General features: G+C 42.9%; 1 protein-coding gene across 4 annotated transcripts in view; it reads right to left on the reverse strand.

Moving 5' to 3' along the window:
* Positions 1-14,186: 14,186 nt before the first annotated feature.
* SETDB2 (SET domain bifurcated histone lysine methyltransferase 2) overlaps positions 14,187-24,611 on the reverse strand; it is a 48,767-nt gene continuing 38,342 nt past the window's right edge. For all 4 annotated transcript variants that reach the window (XM_088469112.1, XM_088469110.1, XM_088469111.1 and 1 more), the window contains one exon: positions 14,187-17,491. In XM_088469112.1, coding sequence (XP_088325238.1) covers positions 17,374-17,491 — 118 coding nt within the window. In that variant the 3' untranslated portion in view covers positions 14,187-17,373. The remainder of the gene's footprint in view (positions 17,492-24,611) is intronic.

Genomic DNA, 24,611 nt, shown 5'->3' on the forward strand with positions numbered 1-24,611 from the left:
CACTGCATCTACTTTCAGTTTCGATTCGTACTGTGTACAGCATGATGGAGCTGTGTCAGTGACTCATTCCCTATGGGATGGGCTATGGCAGGGAAAGGGGTTCTCTGAGATACATGTTTATGGATTCTCATTTCCCGGGTAATCTCTCACTCCTAGAGGGGTATTTAATATGAAAGGTTAACTTGCCTGGCGAAGTTAACGTTTCATATCTGAGTTTTTTTTCTGCGTAAAGGTATGGTGCGCGCTCCTGCTTATCCCCGTATTCAATATCAAATTAACGAAAACGGGAAACTCCGAAGTTGGATTTGAGTAAAGTTATGAATTTTTCCTTAAAATAATTGTAAGACCCCCTAAAGTTGTAAAAACAGGGGGGATCACTATGGGTACCCCCGTTTTAGCCTTTAATTGAAAGTCGGGGCTTTAAATAGCCGCAGCAGGTGTTTTTTTCCCAACATTGAAGAAGTGATGCAGAAGAGCACTTAGGTTATTTTTTTCGTTATTTTAAGTGGTCCCATCAAATCTGGGGTACATGAAAATGGGTACTAGCATATTTTGATGTCCCTAAAGTAAGTTTTTAAAAATTCTGCATTTGTGCACCTGCCGCTATAATTCTATTCTAGAAAACATTTGCCGCATACTTGCAGAATAGTCCTGAACCTATTTCCCTATTGTTTAACAATTTTTTCCCAATTTTTTTTTTGCACCCCAATTTTTAAATTTTTTGGGGTGTCCCTATTTTTTTTTTTTTTATCTTTTTTTGACACAGTTCTTTTTTAAATATCAATCTCAGGGGTGCAGGCTATTTTTTTTAGGCCTGCACCCCTAAACCCCAATTCTGCACTTTTTTTCGACACCTATTCAATGGTGAAAAGTTATCACCGTTTTTTATCAAAGACTTTTCAAACCTGCGATAAGTCTTTGAAATTGAATATGGTGTAAAACTAAAACAAGTGATATTAACGCAAAAAACGATGTTATCGCACCCATATTGAATACCTCTGTTAGTATAGTTTTCATACACATGGAACTGCGAGGAGGACAGCAGCAGCCATATAAAAGGAAAGTGTGGGGAATGTAGGGATCACCTTATCCCTCACCATACACATCTTACTTAGAACCTTATTATTCAGCCACCAAAGTAAATATTGAGCAACTTAAATATCCCTCAAGTAAATATGAAATCAATCATCCAATTAATATTTACATGTGATTTTAACACTTGACAATCCAACCATCGAACCTACGTTCAAACACACAACAGTCCAGAGGGGGACACACAGCATTTATAATACCCCTTTTTCACCAGAGCAAAAACCTGGGTTTTTGCTGGGTGTACCCGGGTCGCAGCTCAGTGTAAAAGGGTCACTGAAAATTAACCCGGGTCAAGTGACCCTGTAATCCAACCCAGGTAGCTACCAGGGTCGGACACAGGCTGGACCTGGGTAATGGTGCTGTGTAAACTGTGTCTGACCTGGGTTGGAACCATGTCTAAGTAAAGACCCAGGTCTTACCACGAGGCTGAAGCTGGCTTCTTATTCGGCCAGCTTCTTATTCACTTCTTATTCAAGCTCCAGCTTCTTATTCAGAAAATGTTACATTAAAACATTTAAATAAAGTTAGATCACTAAACTAACACTATGTAAACAAAGAATTGTGTACCTGACACAGTTTACAATTTTATTTTCCTGGCACAATAAGGATTTTGGCATGAATAGGGCAGTAAAGCGGGCACAGGCACCAGATTATCTCATTTTGAATAAGAAGCTGTAGTTGTGCAGGGGTTAACTAGCTTTGGTCATCAAATGTTACACTTGAAACTCACAGGGGGTGGTCTGGTACATATGACCCACTTGTCATTTGCCTTGACCAACAAGGATTTTGGCATGAATAGGGCAGTAAAGCGGGCACAGGCACCAGATTTTGTAATTTTGAATAAGAAGCTGTAGTTGTGTAGGGGTTAACTAGCTTCGGTCATCAAATGTTACACTTGCAACCCACAGAGGGTGGTCACATACATATGACCCACTTGCCATTTCCCTTGACCAGCAAGGATTTGGGCAGTAATGTGGGCACAGGCACCAGATTTCTTAATTTTGAATAATTACCTGTAGTTTTTCAAGAGTTAAATAGCGTTGGTCAACAAATTTGACAATTGGGGTCTTTCCCTAAATTAGTAAAAACCCCACACCTCTGAGCATGTTCTGGTATTGGAATACAGGAAAAAAAATCTGTGTGGGGTTCACCTTTTCTTCCGATAACCAGCACTAGGCTGGTTATAGGGAGGAAGGGGGTAACACTATAGCAGGGAGATACACTTAGCGTGGTGTCCTCCTGCCATCACATTATCCAGCACTAGGCTGGTTACAGGGAGGAGGGGGTAACATATAGCAGGGAGACACACTTAGCTTGGTGTCCTCCTGCAATCACATTATCCAGCACTAGGCTGGTTATAGGGAGGAGGGGGGTAACACTATAGCAGGGAGACACACTTGGCGTGGTGTCCTCCTGCCATCACATTAACCAGCCCCAAACTATTCAACACGTTTTTGGAATCTCTCGGAAAGCTGGTACACCGGCAGTGGCGTAATAAGGGGGTGCGTGTGGGGCACCTTGCCCTGGGCACCATCTGACAGGCCTGGCAGAGGGGGGAGCTGATGTCCAGTGCTCAGTGGCGTAACTAGGGCAGGGTCGCCGCGTCAGGTGACGCCCCCGCACCGCCGGCCACCGTACTGGCCCATCCTAGTTAAACAGTGTAGTGTCGACCGCAGTGAGGAGCTCATTCAGAGTCGGTCGCTGCTGGCGGCTGCTCGCTCTGCATGTGGGCAGGTGTTTTTTTTTATTTATCTCCGGCCGCTCGCAAAGCTGTGGGTGACCATCCACAGCTTGTGCAAGCGGGCTGGAGACAGTCATAATTATCATGACCATCGGGCTTGCGACTAAACCCTGGGGTAGGGTCTAGCTGCCGCAAGCCAGAGTGTACTTCCTGCTCTAATAGAGCAGGAAATCCACTACTGACATCACTAGTGATGTCAGTAACCCCTCCTAAAAACGCCAGACGTTCCTAAGGGAACGCATGCGTTTGTCCGCCCACAAAACGGGGCGAGCTGTCAATCAACATCGACAGCCGTCCCGACTTGTGAGCCCCATAGCGACTGACCTTCAGTCGCTCAGCTGGTCTCGCACACGCACCTGCTGGATGCGGTGCATACGCAAACATCGAGCCACTTGCGAGCGCTGAGTGCGGACAGCATTTACTCAGGACCGGCGCTAGTCTTCCCTGCGCCCAGCACTGTCCTGTGCTGCACAGCCGCGCCCCTTCTCTCCCCCTGAGCGCTTACCTAATAGCGCCAGGCGAAGGGTGGGAGGCGGGCTCAGGATAGCCCATAGAGCCACCAGTGCATTTACAGCAGCCAATGAGAGTCAGACAGACTCTCATTGTCTGCTGCTGCGCCCACTGCAAGAGCCGGGCTGGAGCTCACTCATGAGCTCCGCCTTCCAGCTCCTGTAGTGGGTTATGGGAGAGATGTCATGACGTCTCTCCCATAATGCAGAGTGCGCCAGCCCGGGAGGACTGCGGTGGTGCAGACGGCAGCGTCAGCAGGAGCGGGGATTCAAGTTAGTTTTTTGTTTTTTTTTTACTTGTGTGTTTGTCTAATGGGGGTACTGCATCAGGGGGGGAGGTGACCTCTACTAGGGACTACTACTAACGTATGGAGGTAACTACTATTGGGGGCACTGCATCGGGGGGGCTCTACTGGCGACTATTACTGGATAATCACTACCCCGGGGGGGATCACTACTGGGGACCTGCATAAGTGGGACCACTACTGCGATCTGCATAAGGGGGACCACTACTGGGGGCACTGTATAAGGGGAACTAATGGCGGGCTGCATAAGAAGGACTACGACAGGGGGAACTGTGTAAGGGGCACTGCATATGGGGGATCACTACTGGGGGGCACCGTATAAGGGGAAATAATGGGTGACTGCATAAGGGGGACCACTACTAGGGGTACTGTATAAGTGGCACTACTAAGGGCCTGCATAAGAGGGATCACTACTGGGGACATTGTATACTAGGGCTACTGTACAAGGGGTACTACTGGGGGCCTGCATAAGAGGGACCACTACTGGGGGCACTGCAGAGGGGGGACTGTATAAGGGGCACTGCATTAAGGTGTATATGGAATGGAAAAGAATGTTCAGAGTGACGAGATAGGGATGTGTGTCATGTTGACACTCCCCATTTTTAAGTGTCCACGCCCTTTTTTTGTCACACGCACATAGGGAGGGGGCAATTTTTAAACTTGTCCTGGGCTCCATATACCCTAGTTAAGCCGCTGCCAGTGCTGTGACCAAATGCTTGATGCCAACGCCTTAGTCCTGCAGTCCGGTGAGATGTATCCCCAGCAGGACACATAAGTGTCCGATGCTGGGACAGTATGTCTGTTTTCAGTGCCGGTCAAGGCCCAGCAGCGGCTGACATGTGGCGCCAGCTAATAGCTGAGTGCAGCTCATTGACCACCGGCCATTGAAGAGGGGTGACAATTTGAATTTGAGCCAATCACAGTGGTGACAATTTTGACAATCTGAGCCAATCACGGCGTGCACCGGCAGCCAATAGAAACCGGCCACAGTGAGCCATTCGTTGTAAGCCGCATCATGGCTGGCTACGCCCGTGGCGTCTAGCGTCAGATGTCTCTGGGAGGAAGAGTCAATTTGGTGGAAATGGGTGAAGAGCTCCAGCGGCCCTGGAAGAGTCAAGAAGACACCGGGCTCAAAAGAGAAGAGCACCAGCAGCTGCAGAAGACGCTAGGATACACTGGGCTCAACAGAGAAGAGCTCTGACAGCGCCGCTACTGGCCAGAATGGCCAGCGACAGAAGAATGCGGCTGAGGACCGGAGAGTACTGCAGTGGTTGGGAAGTAAAAGAGCGAATGAAGATCCTCACTGCATTCTCTCCCACCCGACAGGTAGACCCTCTATGAGGCCTTACCATCAATAACCCCTCCCTAGACCATCAGATTGTTAGGCAGTAGGCACGTAAGGGTCATGAGGCCTTAAGCCTGTGGCACAAATAGGCGGGCATTAGGCCCGTGCTCCTAAGGCTATAATTGACCCTGGGCAATAGGCCCAGGTCACATAAATAAGTGAGGTGCCAACTTCTCATCTTGCCCTGGGCGCCAAACACCATAGTTCTGCCCCTGGACTTTGGTCACTGCTACCTGGGTGAAGACTGCTGTAGCAGTGGGAGTTTGCCAGCTTAAGGTGAAGACTACAGGAAGCATTGAGATTGTGGGAGTTGACCCACCTCGGGTGAAGAACACATAGTAATTGTGGATGAACTAGGCTAACTTCAGCCAAAGACTACTGGAGTGGTAAATCTAATTGCATTGTATTTTCATTCAATTGCATGCTATTTTAATTGTCAGGCATTAGGCCCATGGCCACTGTGGGCGTTAAGCCCTAATCAGCAGGGACGGCCTTTGTTAGGCGGACAATAAGCCTGAGCCAGAGAGGGCACTAGTCCCACAAGGTATAAGGGGCATTAGGCCCTATAGGGTTAATTTGGGATCCACATCATTAACCCATTGTTAGGTGGGCAATAGGCCCTACATAGTATCATTGATCCCCTAGAAGGCAGGCACTAGGCCTGAGGCAGCAGAAGATGATTAAGCCCTGTAGTACTGTTGTTCTGATTTGATAAGAATGTATTGAGGTTTGTAACCTTGTTACCTTGTCATCTCAGCTACTAGAATCAGGCCTCCATTAAAAGGTAGGCTGTAGTAAGGTACCTGTTTGTGATTATTGTAATGTTTTGTAACTGCATTATTCCCTTGTCCTGTAACTAATAATTGCATTATTAGTGTAGATGCATTGTTGTGGAGCATAGGGGTAGCATGGTGATATGGAGTGCAGTACATCCACCCTGTATTGCTGTTGGCAGGGTGCTGATGTATGTATGAGTAGTCAAGTTGGTGTGTGTGGTCAGAGGCGTCACCTACCTTGGTGTCACCTGGTGTGGATGCTCTGACTCCTCCTGCGCGCCATAGGCGTGCGCTCCCGGAAGGGGCGTGGCTTCACAGGAAGGGGCGTGACCTCGCCCGTGAAGCGACACCCCTTATGTGAGCCGATCTTGGGTGCATTACTGCCTCCCGTTCTCGTCACACAGTGGGCTTCCCCAGTGCTCTTGCAGCTGTTGGGGCAGCCCACAGTCTCTCCCTGCCTCTCACCGCATCCTGGCATCACGGTGACACCATCCGACGGGGTGACACCAAAATGGTGTCACCCGGTGCGGCCCGCCCCCAGTGGCGGTTCTAGGGTCGGGCTAACAGGGCAGTCGCCCAGAGCGCCGGCCCCTAGAGGGCACCACTGATTCCCCAAGAGGGCAAAAATAAAAATCCCATAAGACAAAAAAAAACAAAAAACCCAGCACCAGTCACCCCCGTGTTGATATTTGTTATCAACGGGCACCCGGCTCCCTCTCTGCAGCGGCAGTCGAAGCTCACTCCAGAGCTCCGGCTCCCGCATAGAGCACTATGGGAGGGACGTCCTGACGTCATGAAGTCTCTCCCATAGAACCGTGGAACCGGAGCTCACTCCTGAGCTCCGGCTCCAGCAGAGAGCACTATGGGAGGGACGTCCTGACGTCATGAAGTCTCTCGCATAGATCCGTGGTGGAGCCGCGGTCGGACCAGACGGCAGCGGATGCAGGAGCGGGGCCTAAGGAAAGTATTATGTTTGTATTTTTTATTTTTCAGAAGGGAGACATGGGGCATTACTACTGGGGGCATTACTACTGGGGGCATGTCTATAAGGGGGCATTACTACTGGGGGCACTACTATAGGGGGCACTAATGGGGGCATTACAACTGTGAGCACTATTATAGGGGGCATTCCTACTGTGGGCACTACTACAGGGGGGCATTATTACTGGGGGCACTACTATAGGGGGCACCACTATTGGGGGCATTACCCATGGAGGCGCTACTATAGGGTACTTTACCAATGGGGGCATTAACACTGTGGGTACTACTGAGGGCACTGCATGGGGGGGCACCAATACTGGGGCCATTGTGTAAGAGACATCACTGCTGTGAGCATTCTATAAGGGGCACCACTACTGTGGGCATTTTATTAGGGGCACTACTACTCAGTACTGTGGACCTTGTGTATAAGGTGCACTAATTTGAGCATTGTGTAAAAGGGGCACCACTGTGTGTCATAACATGTCATAACATGAATATAGAATTCATTACTTTGTGTGGCACAATGTATTATACAGGGCATTACTGCGTGTGGCATAATGTGTTATACAAATTCTTACTGCATGTGGCATAATATGTTAAACAGGGCATTACTGCATGTGGCATAATGTGTTATAAAAGCCATTACTGCATGTGGCATAATATGTTTATAAAGGGCATTACTGTGTAAGGCGCATTACTGCACATGGCAATTAATCGCCAAGAGGGGAGAGCTTGAGGGGAAGCCCAGCACCTTTGTAAGTGCTGGGCACGCCCTATAGTGTGATGAATTGGGGGTGATCCGCAAGGACACACCCCCTTTCTGGAAGCGCGTGCGCTTTCAGCGCAAGCAGAGGAACGTCTTCTAAAAAAAGTTGGCAACTGAACTTTCGCCCTAAGCTCCACAATGTCTAGAACCGGCCCTGGCCGCACCCCCCTTGTGATGCCAGTGTGTGTGGTACACACTAAAGAAAGAAGTCAGTATAGTGAAGCCGTGTAGGTGGCTGTTGTTTTGTGTTTATTTGCAGGTACCGAGATCCGGATCATTTGTCCATTGCCCAAATTATTTATGCCAAAATCCTTGTTGGTCAAGGGAAATGGCCCTGATCCCCCTCTGTGGGTTCCAAGAGTCAAATTTGTTGACCAAGGATATTTACCCCTGCACAACCACAGCTACTTAGTCAAAATAACAAAGTGTGGTGCCTGTGCCCGCTTTACTACCCTATTCATGCCCAAAACCTTCTTGGTCAAAGCAAATGGCAAGAGGGTTATATGTATGTGACCACCCTCTGTGGGATCCAAGTGTAACATTTGATGACTGAAGCTAGTTAACCCCTGCACAACTACAGCTTCTTATTCAAAATTAGATAATCTGGTGCCTGTGCCCGCTTTACTGCCCTATTCATGCCAAAATCCTTGTTGGTCAAGGCAAATGACAAGTGGGTCATATGTACCAGACCACCCTCTGTGGGTTTCAAGTGTAACATTTGATGACCGAAGCTAGTTAACCCCTGCACAACTACAGCTTCTTATTCAAAATGAGATAATCTGGTGCCTGTGCCCACTTTACTGCCCTATTCATGCCAAAATCCTTATTGTGCCAGGAAAATAACAATTGTAAACTGTGTGAGGGACACAATTCTTTGTTTACATAGTGTTAGTTTAGTGATCTAACTTTATTCAAATGTTTTAATGTAACTTTTTCTGAATAAGAAGCTGGAGCTTGAATAAGAAATGAATAAGAAGCCAACTTCAGCCTCGTGGTCTTACCCGCGTTTTTGGTGGAAAAGAGGTATTCTTTACACAAAACCAGTTTGTAACATCTTTGTACACATACACACCCGCATACCTTGGCAGGCAGTCACATGAAAAACAGATCAAATTCTTCATGACCTGGAGGTATACACCTTATTCACCATAAAAATGTTTGTATTTCTATTTTTACATCCAACTATGTGACACTAAGTACAGATGTTATACGCAGTGCATTTCCCCGCACCAGTATATTGATTGCTAATAGTATTTAGCAAGAGATACTCTATATTCCTAACAACTACTACAGGTTGAGTCTCCCATATCCAAATATTGAAACCTTTGATTTTTGATAGTTCAATGTACACAAACTTTGTATACAATATTTTTAATAATTTGTGCCTTAGACAATTACCTTCAGGCTGTGTGTATAAGGTGTATATGAAACATAAATTCATTTAATTTATGTACACAAACTTTGTTTGAACCACAAAATTATTGAAAATATTGTATAAAATGACCTGCATGCTGTGTGTATAAGGTGTATATAACACATAAATGCAGTCTGTGTGTATATTTGGGTCTTATTCGCAAGATATTTCATTATGGTATGCAATTATTCCAGAATACGGAATATTCCGTTATCCAAAATACCCCTGGTCCCAAGCTTTTTGGATATGGGAGACTCAAACTGTAATAGCTTCACGGTGGAGATGGTTTCGGTATAATTTGTCAACATTCATCATGTCCACACTGATGAAATGCAGACATGGTTACAATGTTGACAAAACGTTCCTGGTGGTCTAGTGGTGACTTGCCTGGTTGGGCAGAACCGGCTGTCAGCTGATGAAGATTTCTGGCTGATTCCTGCAATGCTTCCGGCAGTGAGTATCCCTAACCCCAGACCCTAACCTCCCATCCTGTAGCCTAACCCTCAGCTGCTGCAGACGGACGCAATGTTGATATTTTCGCAGAACGAGCAATTGTTTGCTATTGCGCATGCACGAATGCCGCACTGCGCATGCGCAGCACTTGCATTGCGTTTGCTCCCGTACATTGGAATCACTTGCAAAGTGAGTGACAGGTAGTCAGTGTTTGGGGGTGGTAATGGCGGGTGGTTAGAAAAACACAGGCGTGTCGGGACTGTTTAAACGCCAGTTCATGGGCATGCATAAAATAGCCATTGCGATCTCTTTCACAGCATGAGAGCTCTCTGCATGTCATCTGCCCGATGTGTGTCGATAGTACCGATGTCGTCGGAATGATATCAGAATGCAGCAGTGAGTGTCTCTATGCTCAGCTTGGAAGGCATTAGCATATTTCAGCAGAGTATGAGAGCATGCAGTATGAGAGCATGCAGTATGAGAGCATGCAGTATGAGAGCGCATTATGCAGTATGAGAGTATGCCATATGAGAGCATGCAGTATAAGAATGCATTATGCGAGTATGCATTATTATGAGTATGCCGTATGAGAGCATGCATTATGCAGTATGAGAGTATGCAGTATGAGAGCATGCATTATGTTGTATATGAGCATGCAGTATGAGAGCATGCATTATGAAAGTATGCCGTATGAGTATGCAGTATATGAGAATGCATTATGCAGTATGAGAGCGTGCATTATGCTGTATATGAGCGTGCAGTGTGAGAGCGTGCATTATGCAGTATGAGAGTGTGCAGTATGAGAGTGTGCAGTATGAGAGTGTGCAGTATGAGAGTGTGCAGTATGAGAGTGTGCAGTATGAGAGTGTGCAGTATGAGAGTGTGCAGTATGAGAGTGTGCATTATGTTGTATGAGAGCGTGCAGTATGAGAGCATGCATTATGTTGTATGAGAGCGTGCAGTATGAGAGCATGCATTATGTTGTATGAGAGCGTGCAGTATGAGAGCATGCATTATGCAGTATATGAGTATTCAGTATGAGAGCATGCATTATGCAGTATATGAGTATTCAGTATGAGAGCATGCATTATGCAGTTTATGAGCATGCAGTATGAGAGCATGCATTATGCAGTTTATGAGCATGCAGTATATGAGTATTCGCCTAAATATATGAATCAGACAGTCGACAGTCTGCAGACGTGGACATTGTAAATCTCAACATAACTGCATGCTGGTGGTGACACACCTGTTGATTTTAAAAGAAAAAAAACAAGTTTGTGCACTGTGCTAGGATAATGTAGCCCTTAATCTGGCTCTACTTGGGACATAAATATACAATATAAACACCTGGAAGATGGCTTTCTGCAATAAACTTCTGTGAATACAGAATAAAATATCCATGTTGCAATACAATTCTATTTTTTTTTTAGTCTTTTTTTTGAAGGATTTTATGCAGTTTAACTTTATAGGGGTCTGATTTTTGGAATGGGTATGAATTACCAGCGGCTGTATAGCCTCCGGTTCAAATCCTGACAAAACAAGATGCCTAACCCCCCCCCCCCATCCCTCCTTTAGTGGTGCCTAACCCTAAAACTCCTGGGGGTGCCTAACCCCCCCCCTTCCTGCTCTCTAAACCTAATTTTCCCGGGGGGGGGGCTAACCCTAACCCCCCCCTCCTGCACCCTAAACCTAACCTTCCGGGGGGGGCCTAATCCTAACCCCCCCCCCCCCTTCCCGCACCCTAAACCTAACCTTCCAGGGGGGGCCTAACCCTAACTCCCCCCGGGAGTCCCTAAATGTAACAACTCCCCCCACCCCCCCGCGCGGCTAAGTACTAAGGCGCCCAGACTTACCTCATTCAGTCCGGCGTCTATCTTCCGGCGTCAGATTAAGATTGGCGTCTGTATTTCGACTTCTATCTTAAGTCCCCCATCGGTCCTTAACAGTCGGGATATAGACCGGCGGTCTATTAACTACATCCCCTGATTGTCAGTTACAAGACAGTAATACACTTAAATATATGAAAAGTTTTGTGGTCATATGAATAATACTTTATAGTGTTCTAGTAATTTATTTCTGTTAATTTCTGACCTAAAAAACATGATGCCTTAATTTAACAGAGTATTTGCAGAACTATAAATATATGCCTTGAGAAAGCTGCAACAGAAAGCTGCATGTTTGTGAAACTTGGTCTTATATGTCTTCTTATAGATCAGATGTTCCCAAACGCCGCCATTACAGGCCACGTTTTAAGGATATCCATGCTTGAGCACAGGAGAATTAATTAGTATCTCAGTCAACTTGATTTAACTCAAGCATGGATGTCCTTAAAACCTGGACTGTTATGGCAGAGTTTGGGAGCCTTTGATAAAATTTCTGTTCTATACTCCGGGGGCAGAGGCCATCCAAAGTGGCTACAGGGGGCGTGATTCGATAGACTAATATTTACACTAACTACACAGGATGTATCTAAGGAGCTGACTTCAGATGCATCTTTTTCTAAACCCTCCTCACCTAAATTGACCTAGAGGTATATTTACTAAAGTGCAGGTTTATAGAAGTGGAGGTGTTGCCCATAGCAACCAATGAGATTCTTGCTCTTATCCTATAGATGAAAGTGCTAGATAAATGATAAGTAGTAGCACTTCTATAAACCCGCACTTTAGGAAGTTTACAACTTTTTTTCGGAACTACCTATGAGCAATGGTAATTCCTTGGGCACCTATTAATCGGAGCCTCTGATTGAGGTAAGTACAGTCCATTACTGCTATTTGTATTTTTATTCTATAATGTATGAGCTAAAGCAGAGGTACTTATATGCAAATGACATGATAATTGTTCACTATTGGAGCCTCTGGAAAACCTCTGGGACTAACGTATTTGGGGTAATTAACATAGACGCTTCATAACGTATGTGGGCCCTGCAAGAACAACTTGTCTGCCATATAAACAGCCCATTGATAATTGTATATTATATATAGCGCATTTGCCTTGTAGGACTCTACAATCAGATTATTATCTGTTTTATATCACACCAGATTTGGGTCCTGGCAACTGTACATTTTTACAGGGACCTACAAGTAGTGAGGAAGAGCTAATTACTGATGTACGGGTTCAGAAAATGTCATTCTACATTATAAACATTGACTGAGACTTTATTGTAACCTGGGCAGTTCACACCACACCTGCAATATTTTTAATTCTTTCCTTAATTTTCCACATATCTCCTCACTCCTATATTTCGCTGCTTAAACAGGAGTTACTGTATAACAACTTTTAGACCAAAATACAAAAGTTCTGTTTTATACATAAATGATTGCACCATTGGGTCTTCTGGTGGCAGCCCGGTCATCTCTTGTTCTTTTCTGTGTATCTGTACTTCAATAAGTTGTATGACAGCATGCCCCCCCTTCCCTGCAAAAATAATATTTTAATGTACTGTAAAGACAGTTACCTTACTCTGTGTTTCGCTAGGGCGGCTCCAGTTATGTGGTTTGTTGCAAGAAATGTGTTATCCTTATATTAGACTCTTTTTATTGGCCAATGATATAGACTAACAGCATATCTTAGACATTCGTTGTGGCTTTTTTAAGCTAACTGATGTGGACCCATTGGGCACTGGCCTTGGCACTCCCAGAAAATGCCCCCTCCCCTCAATGGCTGAGGCATGCCAATCACGCTGCGATTTGGGGGCACTGTGTGCAATCTCCAGATTTGTCCTGCACATGTACAATACGGGTATTGCCCATGTGCAGTCCTACACCATTGGAGCTGCACACAAACCATCAGGTTTGAACGCAATTCTGAATCAGGACCTTTCGTTTATTTTAATTTAGTTCAAGTACCATTTATTCATAAACTTCCAAAGAAGCTTCTCGAGTGTAGCCCAGGTTCCCCATTGGAGGAATATTATATAAATAATTATGCTGAAAATGTATTTCCTCTTTATAAACATGCTGATAAAGGACTGTTCATAATCATTGATCTTGTAAGAAGGGAATCAGTCAGAATAAGGAGGAGGTGAAACCGAAGGTCCTTGAGAAGATTCCTGCAATAAAACAGTGCTGCCAACCAGAGCTGTGTGTGTATAATTTCAATCAAGGGCAACCCTAAAGTGATGAGCCATTAGATTCTTTACATGTATAGATTGCGGTATACAATTTTTATCTTAATCTATTCTAGTTGATTTCAGTATTTTATTAGGATTTGATTGCATACTGCGCTGGCTGCCATTGCCACCAAAAATTCCACACACTGGAAGATAGACCTGTCCAGATGTGAGGAGAACATCTGGTGTAATTTTTACCATTACTGCCTCACAGCACTAAGATCCTGGGTTCAATTCCCACTACGGCTTTAACTGTGTGGAGTTTGTATATTCTCAAAGTGCTTGGGCTTTCCTCTGGGTACTCCGGTTTCCTCCCACATTCTAAAATATACTGGTACATTAATTGGCTCCTGACAAAAATTAGCCCTAGTGTGCATGTGATATAGACTATAGATTGTGAGGGATGTAGTTAGCATCCTGGCACTCAGTATACCGGTGCCGGAATCCCTACGGAACTCTGTATAACAGTCTACACCATATAAATTGGTTAGACGGAGTCCCATATAGACAATTTTTGCGTGTTAAACGTAACTGTACTGAGGATGTTTGTAATGAACAATTGGTTGAGATGGCCAATCGTTTCTTGGATAAAGGGTATGATGTTGAAAAGATCAAACAAGCCCAGAATAAAGTTAAAGAAATTGATAGGAGAGTTTTATTGAAAGGGAAGAAGGAAAAAGTGTTAATGACCATCAATTGACTTTTATTAGTAATTTTAACTCCGCATAAGGTTACTGAATCAGTTTTTAAAAAACACTGGATATTTCTCAAAGAGGATCCAATAATCGGTAAACATATATCTGACAAACCCTTGTTTATCTATAGAAGGGCACCAAATCTGAAAGCTAAATTAGTACATAGTGCAATAGACGACAAAAAACTAACTAGTAGCAGGAGTCACGGGTTTCACAGGCGTGGGCTGTGTACAATGTGTCGTACGGTGCAAGATCCAAGTAAGATTAAAGAGTTCCAGATGGATGGGATTAAGCAGCACAGACGATGTAATGGTTAGCGTTACTGCCTCACAGCACTGAGGTCGTGGGTTCGATTCCCACCACGGCCCTACCTGTGCGGAGTTTGTATATTCTCCCTGTGCTTGCGTGGACTTCCTCCGGGTTCTCTGGTTTCCTCCCACACTCCAAAAATATACTGGTAGGTTAATTGGCTCCCAACACAAATTAATCCTAGTGTGTAGTCCTATAGATTGTAAGCTTGCGAGCAGGGCCCTCTTACCCTTATGTATGTCATGTATGTATGTATGTATGTATGTATGTATGTCTTTTACAACCCAGTATAATGTTAATCTTGATTCAAATTGTAAAGCGCAACGGAATTTGCTGCGCTATATAAGAAACTGTTAATAAATAATAAATAAATATGTCTGTCCGCATGTGGTAGGGAATATAGATTGTAAGCTCCACTGGGGCAGGGACTGATGTGAATGGACAAATATTCTCTGTAAAGCGCTGCGGAATATGTGTGCGCTATATAAATAACTGGTAATAAATAAATAAATTAAGCACTTTATCACCTGCAATGCCAAAAATGTGGTGTATGCCCTTCAATGTCAATGTGGTTTAACCTACAGTATGTAATGAAAACTACTAGAAATCTAAAAACACGTTTAGCTTATAATCTAAAAAAGGGCCTTGAAACCCACACCGTATCTATGCACTTTAAAAATGTACATGATTCTAATCCCTGTCATCTCAAGGCTTTTTGGGGAATTCAACTTATTTCTCCTACATGGAAAAGTCGAGATCATAATATTAGACTTTTTAAGGCTGAGATGACATGGGTGCATAAATTAAAAACCTTAACTCCGAATGGCCTTAATGGCGAATTTGAGATAAAAAAAACCCTTATAAAACCATTTTATCTGTATTTATGTCTGTACCTATGCACTTTATTAATTTTAATTATTTTACTTATTTTTCTTACATGTTCCTTCTATATGGAAAATGGACTCTAATGAACTGCAAGTTTTTATCTGATGGACAAAACTGTATTTTATTGGGAAGAATTTATTTATAACGGAAACTGAAATAGTTGAAATCTGTTCCCTTCCGGTTTTGGTATTGAATGGAACGCTATTTGGAAAGCATATACTACTTCTGGTTCCGGTTTAGAGTGGAACGCAATTTGGAACGCACAGCAAGCTTCCGGTTCTGGCCGCCTGCTATTGCGCCACTTTCGTTTAGGTCATCTGTCTGAGTCAGGCGGGAAAATAGCGGCACACCTTGGATTCATTATTCAATTATGTTAGGTATAAATATGTGCCTATGTTCAGTAATCACCTATGCTTCTGATGAAGGACTTAGGGGCCCGATTCAGACCCGTTCGCACGCAGCCGTCAGCTGCCAAAGTATGCAAATCCGGCGTTCGCACGGGAAGACATTAGCACGCCCACTATGTCTTGGCGTGCGATCGCAGTGAGTATACAGATGCCCACCAGCCTGTCATAAGACGCCCACTTTCCCTTAGAAATACAGGTCATCTCCAGGAAGTGTATGCAACAATCGGTAACATCGGACCCATACGCAGCACTTGTGGCTGACTATAACCTACCGCAAGGACTGCGAGTGCTTCAGTGTGCAATTCAGCCATGTCATTATGATGCTGCGTCTTAATTATGCACACCTCTGAAATGGCGTAAAAATGCACAGACACGCTTGTGTTTGCACCACCACACCCCCTTTTTTATCGACCATCCCGTCACCACCCACAAACAGCTCGTCCTGTCACTCATTCTAGCGGGGCGACTATTTACAGCGTGTGAACGCTGCCCGATCGTATGGACTAGTTTGCGCATGCATACATTGCAAACATCAGCATACGCACATTGCAAACATCGGCAGGCTACATGCGAACGCAGCCTAGAGAGTGGGTCTGATTCGGGCCCACGGTCCGAAAAGCTTTAAGCTGGGTGATTTTTATTTCACGGAGAACTGCTTGTGGAACCGAATTACCAAGGTGGTGAGACAGTTCCGGACCTCTGAACCCCCACATCCAGTCTGATCTGGGATGGTAACTGATTTGGCGACAGAGCAATTGTGATTCCATGCCCACATTGTGTGGTGATATGCCTTTATATTATGTTGAATATGTGAGTGTGTGATGTTGAAATAAATTTGTCTCTTTTTATTGGCAATATTGCACTATGTCGTTTCCTTTTTGAGAAATTAAACATTGTTTTGGGAGAAATTAATAAGGACCTGATGATCGGTTGAAATTTTCTTGACTGTATATGCGAAGGTTTAAACCCTGAATAAAGAATTGGCAATCTACCTTTTGAAGCAAAAGATTATTCTATTTAAGGACTTCGTCATTGTATTTTAAACGCTTTTGCGCCAAATAGGGGAAATATTTTGTGTTTCATATTCTTCTTGAACCCACCTTCCCCTAAAACAGAGTAACTCATTTAATTATTAACCATATCCTGCTGCATATAGATCCCCCTTTGATCATTAGACATTAAATGTATTGTTTACTGGATCATACAAATGTTTTTTAGTTTTTCTACACATTTATTCAAGTCCTTTTTAAATTGAAAACATTGCTTGAAACTGACAATGACATTTAGTGTTAGATATCTGTAATGCTTTGCGCATGATTAATGATGACATTTTATTTACGTGTGAGATACAAGCATAATATGTATTTTATAAAATACTGTGTGGTCTGTTTTTAGTACAGACACAAAAAGCTCTGCAAGAAAATGACATAATACACAAATAAAGAAATTCATATATTACACACTTATAGGTGACTATAAAATGAAAAAAGAGAAAAAGTTTATCACTAGCAAAGAGAAAACAAAGAAAAAAAAAATATTTACAGGACAATTTCAATATGTTGTGACATCTGTTACAAGATGTGTCTGTCATATAGTTATACTTTTGCAGTTTTTCTGACCGCACAAGCAAGGAATTTCATTTTCAGGAGCACTTCCAATATGGTAGTTATATTCCCAAGTTAACTCTGTGCCGGCTTTTAGAAAGCTGAAACAAATACATGAATAACAATTAGCTTAACATTAAAAAGGAGAAGGATAGAAATGGATACAGATACGAGAGAGGGGCTCTACGGTCTCATGCAGTCCTTTTCCCCATATTTATTAAGTGTAAACCGATTTGGAAATATTAATTGCATTAAATCAAACCATACATAATTGAATTTCTACTGATTACCCCCTGTACAAATAACTTTATATATTTTGTCTTCCTACACTCACACACCTCGATGAACCCCGGCCAACATTCCTGTTTTTATAAAACAGGTGGAAAAAGCGCTGCACACGCAAAGGTCACTGCAGGAGTAATAACATAAAAAAGTGTTTCATGAATCTGCTACAATATTTACCAGAGTAAAATATAAGACAATAACAATGTAAATTTTATGCAATCTATTCATATAAAATACACAGAAATCCACATCATATATAATGGCAATGATAGAACAAGTAAGTACAGCTTAAATGTTTAACTAAATACAACAATGTATCACTTATGGAATGTGATAGAGATATATGCTGTCCAAAAGTAAATTGCTAGAAAACAAATCAGTACTTGTATGAAACCAATGATTGTGCGTGTAACAGCGGAAGATATTGACTGCACTTAGCTGGACAGAGAATAGTTTGTGATAGATTGGGATTTTCCGGTATCCATTGTTGTACTGTGGCCACACCACCTCCACACTGGTTTAGTGTACCATCAAGCCATACCACATCGCCCAGCCGCAGCAAAGTCTGACCTCCTAGCGTGACGCTTTACAACAGGGCTGGTGGAGAGACAAAGCCGGGAGACTGATAGCCACAGTGGTGACTTGGCTAGCAGGAGCGGCGATCCCACTGCGCTTCCGGACCTGCTGCAGCTGCACATTTACTCTCACGGTTGGTGACATGGCCCCTTTTCCATATATCACATCATGCACCTTCAGTGAATCATTGGAATACCTCTTCATCGAGGCTGTTGGGAACTATCCTCTATCCAGCTAAGTGCAGTCAATATCTTCCGCTGCTACACGCACAAACATTGGTTTCATACAAGTAATGATTTGTTTTCTAGCAATTTACTTTTGGACAGTATATATCTATCACATTCCATAAGTGATACATTGTTGTATTTAGTTCAACATTTAAGCTAGACTTACTTGTTCTATCATTGTCATTATATATTATGTGGATATATATGTGCATTTTATATGAATAGACTGCATGCAATTTAGATTGTTACTGTCTTACACCGTGTGTTTTTTTGGGAGTGGTGGCATCACTTCCAGGTGGTGAGCAGCAGCCTTCACATTTGGAAACTTGTTTACCAAACAATATCTTTTTGGCGCTTGGTTTCTTTCTTTTTTGATCAACATTCCTGTGTGACTGGATCATACAGCCTTACCAAGAGCCTCTGCAACCTGGCCGGACCCATATGCAATATGTAGCACTTATCCTAATGTATGAAATTCCCATTTCTCTACTGTAGGCTTGTGAGCAGGGCCCTCTGACCTCTAATTCTACCTGTTATTACCCGCCCTTGTTCTATTACAGTTTGTTCACAATTGTAAAGTGCAAAGGTATATGCTGTCACTATATCTGTTAATAAATAGGTAATACATTTTTCTGTGTGGTGCTTTATTTTTCATGGTTCTATTTCCATTTGAGACATGAATGTAAATTAACCTGCTGCTTCATTACATGCTATAACAGCTCACACAGTGCTTCCAATTCTATGTTACTTATCCATAACATGTATGCAAGGTTATTACACACACACACACACACACACACACACACACACACACACACAGTCTATTATCACAAAAGGATGTAGTCGGATTGTTGACGTGTTCAGAAAGTCAACATTGATATCATGTTGACATTATAAATGTCGACACTCAGAATTAGGGTTAGGCTGTAACCAGGGTTAGAATAAAATAGAATAATCGACATTCTGAAAATGTCAATATTATGTATTTCGAAATTCAGACCATGTAGACGTAATGACGACCTAATGACTGTCGATATTTCATACCACACCCATCACAAGTATGTAGTGTGCAGATTGTACACACCGATGATTCTGCTTTTATTATAGCTAGGTAGTATGGGCGATATGCCTATCTCGGCGAGCTTCCCTAATATCAGCAGGCTTAACTGGAGTCCACCTGTGGTGAATTCAGTTGATTGGACATGACTTTGAAAGGCATACACCTGTCTATATAAAAGGTCTCACACTTGACAGTGCATGTCAGAGCACAAACCAAGCGTGAAGTCCAAGGAATTGTCTCGAGGCACAAATCTGGGGAAGGGTACAGAAAAATATCTGCTGCTTTGAAGGTCCCAATGAGCACAGTGGCCTCCATCATCCGTAAATGGAAGAAGTTCGGAACCATCAGGACTCTTCCTAGAGTTGGCTGGCTGTCTAAACTGAGCGATCGTGGGAGAAGGGCCCTATTCAGGGAGGTGACCAAGAACCCGATGGTCACTCTGTCAGAGCTACAGCATTCCTCTGTGGAGAGAGGAGAACCTTCCAGAAGGACAACCATCTCTGCAGCAATCCACCAATCAGGCCTGTATGGTAGAGTGGCCAGACAGAAGCCACTCCTTAGTAAAAAGCACATGGCAGCCCGACTGGAGTTTGCCAAAATGCACCTGAAGGACTCTCAGACCATGAGAAACAAAATTCTCTGGTCTGATGAGACAAAGATGGAACTCTTTGGCGTGAATGCCAGGCGTTATGTTTGAGGAAACCAGGCCAATAACATCCCTACAGTGAAGCATGGTGGTGGCAGCATCATGCTGTGGGGATGTTTTTCAGCAGCAGGAACTGGGAGACTAGTCAGGATAGAGGGAAAGATGAATGCAGCAATGTACAGAGACATCCTGGATGAAAACCTGCTCCAGAGCGCTCTTGACCTCAGACTGGAGTGACGGTTCATCTTTCAGCAGGACAACGACCCTAAGCACACAGCCAAGATATCAAAGGAGTGGCTTCAGGACAACTTTGTGAATGTCCTAGAGTGGCCCAGCCAGAGCCCAGACTTGAATCCGATTGAACATCTCTGGAGAGATCTGAAAATGGCTGTGCACCAACGCTTCCCATCCAACCTGATGGAGCTTGAGAGGGGCTGCAAAGAGGAATGGGCGAAACTGCCCAAAGATAGGTGTGCCAAGCTTGTGGCATCATATTCAAAAAGACTTGAGGCTGTAATTGCTGTCAAAGGTGCATCAACAAAGTACTGAGCAAAGACTGTGAATACTTAGAGTGGGGCAAAAAAGTATTTGGACAGCCACCGATTTTGCAAGTTGTTGCACTATAAAAGATGAGAGAGGTCTGTAATTTCCATCATAGGTACACTTCAACTGTGAGACAGAATCAGAACAAAAAATTCTGGAAATCACATTGTATGATTTTTAAACAATTTATTTGTACATTCTTGCGGAAAATAAATATTTGGACAATCAAAAAGTTTGATGGAGTATTTTACAAACAATTAGTAGGTACTGCCATGGGCACCAGGTTCGCGCACAGCTATGCAAATTTATTTATGTCCAGATGGGAGGAATCCCATGTCTGGTCAGGACATGGCTGGAGCGCGAACCTGGTGCAATGGTGACGGTGCATTGACGATATTTTATTTGTTTGGCGAGGAGATGAATCTGATTTGAACTAATTTTGCCAATACCTCAATTCAAATTCTTTACATATAGTCTTAAGTTTTTGTATCAGTAAAACTTCAGTCCATTTTTTGGATCTCAATATAGAGGTGGTAGATGGTCAAATTGCCACAAGCAATTACATTAAACCTATGGATTGCAATACTTATATTGATTTAGGTAGCAATCATCTCCCGCTTTGGTTAAACAATGTTCCAATAGGACAGATGTTGAGACTTAGGCGTAATTGTTCCAGTAATGTTAAGTTCAAGGAACAAATAGCCTCCATGAAAAACAATTTTATTAAGAAGGGTTATCAATCAACACAATTACAAAGGATTATAGATGATGTGGAGAAAAAAGATAGGAATGAATTACTCAAATTAGATAATGGCATTTCCGATAATAATACAGATTTTCAAATATGTTTTAGTACACAATTTAATCAAGAATACAGAAAAATGTAAAGGATTGTAAAGAAAAATTGGAACACCTTATTGACGGATGACATCTTGAAGAAAATATTACCATCACGGCCCAAATTTATTTATAGTAGGGCCCCGACTATTAAAGATAAAATTGTGTCAATGGATGGGAAATGATTTCTCCCTAGAAATAAAGGCTTTTTTCGATGCAGAGACTGTAAGATGTGTAAAGCATGCCATAGCCCCAATTCTAAAATTACTGAGTTCCCTGTTCAAGATCGAACAGTGGAAATTAGGGATTTCATTATGTGTGATACGGATTATGTTGTATATGCTATCACATGTACATGTGATATGACATATATAGGGAAAACCAAAAGACGAGCTAAGATTAGGTGGGCAGAGCATGTCCGAAATATCACTAATGGCAATGTCAATCACCCCTTCTCATTACATTTTAAGGATAAACATGAACAATCAGTGAAGGGGTTAAAAAGTTTTTTTTGGGATTGCATGGGTCAAAAATAATTGGAGGAGAAAAGATAGGGACATTAGGTTAACAAAAACAGAAATGAGATACATACACGATTTGAATACTCTCAAACCCACAGGTCTCAATCATGAATTTGATGTTTTTTATAAGTGGTTGTTTTATTTTAAATTGTTTATTTTTATATGTATTTTTGATATTGTTGTTTTGTAATTATTGTCACATTATGATGTATATTATGTGATTATGTTTAATTTGTGGTTATGTATATCATGGTTTTAATAGATGAAAATCGAGTATTATTTACATATATATTTAAAATAACTCCTTCCGGGATTCGGGGTTTGGAACGCATTATTGCATTCCACGCTATACACACAGATCCGGAAGTTTCCAATTGATCAGTCCCTAAGTGACATCTTGTGCTAATAGCTCCATCCAGGACCTAGAGTTTGGAACGCATGAGTGTGTTCCACAAGGTACAGCGGATCCGGAAGTCCCTTATCTTTCAGTACCCAAGAAGCCCCTTCACTCTGACTACTTGGAAACACGGGCGCTAGCTAACCCGTCCAGCTGGTCTGGACGGATGTTTGTTTATGTCTAAGACATGATGCTAGATCACGTGTTTTGAGGCGGAGGGGATTCTTGGTTGAACGTGACTTTGGGTGCGTTGAGGGCAGGAGTTTTTGGTCCTCGTGGTCTGAATACTTTAATTTCCTGGTTAAACAGGAGGATATGGGGTCACCACAAGCCCTTATTTGGTCATGTTATTATGGTTGTCAAGACAACCACACCCTACTTAACTCTGGTGGTATCCTCCATAACTTAAGATTGCCCTTACAGTGCAAACATAGCAATTCAAGAAATGAAGCTTTAAGTAGTGGTGAGTTATGAATTTTTCTTCTATTATTATTAACATTATGCTTTTTAAGTCTGATACATTTTAATCATATTGTATGTGCATGAGAGTTATATCTCAATGCATTATTATTCTTATTCATTTTAGTTTGTTCACACCTACACTCTACTTGAAAAAGACACCGCAGTGCGTCGAAACGTGTAGAAAAGAGTCATGTTATGGTCTCAGGAAGCCTATCCATATTTTTGTCATACTGAATATACCCGGGTTCTATCTTCAGTATTCGTCCATTTCATTTATATGGTACGGCTACCTTTCACCTGTGTTTTTATCTAATAAATATAATTTGTCATATCTATACCACAACTTTAATTTTTTTTTTTTCTTTGATGTTATATAACATTAGAGTTTATTGGAATATACCCATCTCTACTTGCACATTGGTCAATTATTGGGATCAAAGAAACTTTTATGTGCTTTGCACCATCTTGCTTGAAGTAAGCATTCATGTGAGAATCTACTATATACCTTGCCTTTCACAAGTTTGGGGTGTTTTCTGGAACCTCTTGGAAATACTATCTATTGGAAATTGTTGAAGTACAATTCCTTGGAGAGGACTTATACGCACCCATTCTCTCTCCTACATCACCATTGGAACATTTTTTTGTTTGAAATAACCATACATTATTGTGAAAAATATTTTTCTTTGTTTATTTTATGTGAATGGTCCTATGGTTTGAGGAAAAATTATCACCATCATTATTTGAAGTTGAAAAAATCTGGAGCGCAAGTGAGATTGTTCAATCTTTTTTCTTTGTAATCAAAAAGTTTAACTCTATACTTTGTAAAGCAACCTCGGTTGGCAATTACAGAGGTCAAACATTTCCTGTAGTTCTTGACCAGGTTTGCACACACTGCAGCAGGTATTTTGGCCCACTCTTCAATGCAGATCTTCTCTAGATGTGTCATGTTTTGGGGCTGTCGCCGGGCAACAGGGACTTTCAACTCCCTCCACAGATTTTCTATTGGGTTGAGGTCTGGAGACTGGCTAGGCCAATCCAGGACCTTGAAATGCTTCTTACGGAGCCACTTCTTAGTTGCCCGTGCCGTGTGTTTGGGGTCATTGTCATGCTGGAAGACCCAGCCACGTTGCATCTTCAATGCTCTTACTGAGAGGAGGTTTTTCCCCAAAATGTCACGATACATGGCCCCATTCATCCTCTCCGTAATACGTATCAGTCGTCCTATCCCCTTTGCAGAAAAGCATCCCCAAAGCATGATTTTTCCACCCCCATGCTTCACAGTGGGTATGGTTTTTTTAGGATGCCACTCATCATTCTTCTCCCTCCAAACACGGCGTGTGGAGTTTATACCAAAAAGTTCTATTTTGGTCTCATCTGACCACATCACATTTTCCCAATCCACCTCTGGATAATCCAGACGGTCACGGGCAAACTTTAGACGGGCCTGGACATGTGCTGGCTTAAGCAGGGGGACCTTTCGGGCGCTGCAGGATTTGAATCCATGACGACGTAGTGTGTTACTAATGGTAACCTTTGTGACTGTGGTCCCAGCTCTCTTGAGGTCATTGACCAGGTCCCCCTGTGTAGTTCTGGGCTGGTCCCTCACCGTTCTCAAGATCATTGATACCCCACGAGGTGAGATCTTGCATGGAGGCCCTGGATGAGGG

The sequence above is a fragment of the Taudactylus pleione genome, unplaced genomic scaffold (genome assembly GCF_031769625.1).
Source record: "Taudactylus pleione unplaced genomic scaffold, aTauple2 ptg000089l, whole genome shotgun sequence".
Lineage (NCBI taxonomy): Eukaryota > Metazoa > Chordata > Amphibia > Anura > Myobatrachidae > Taudactylus > Taudactylus pleione.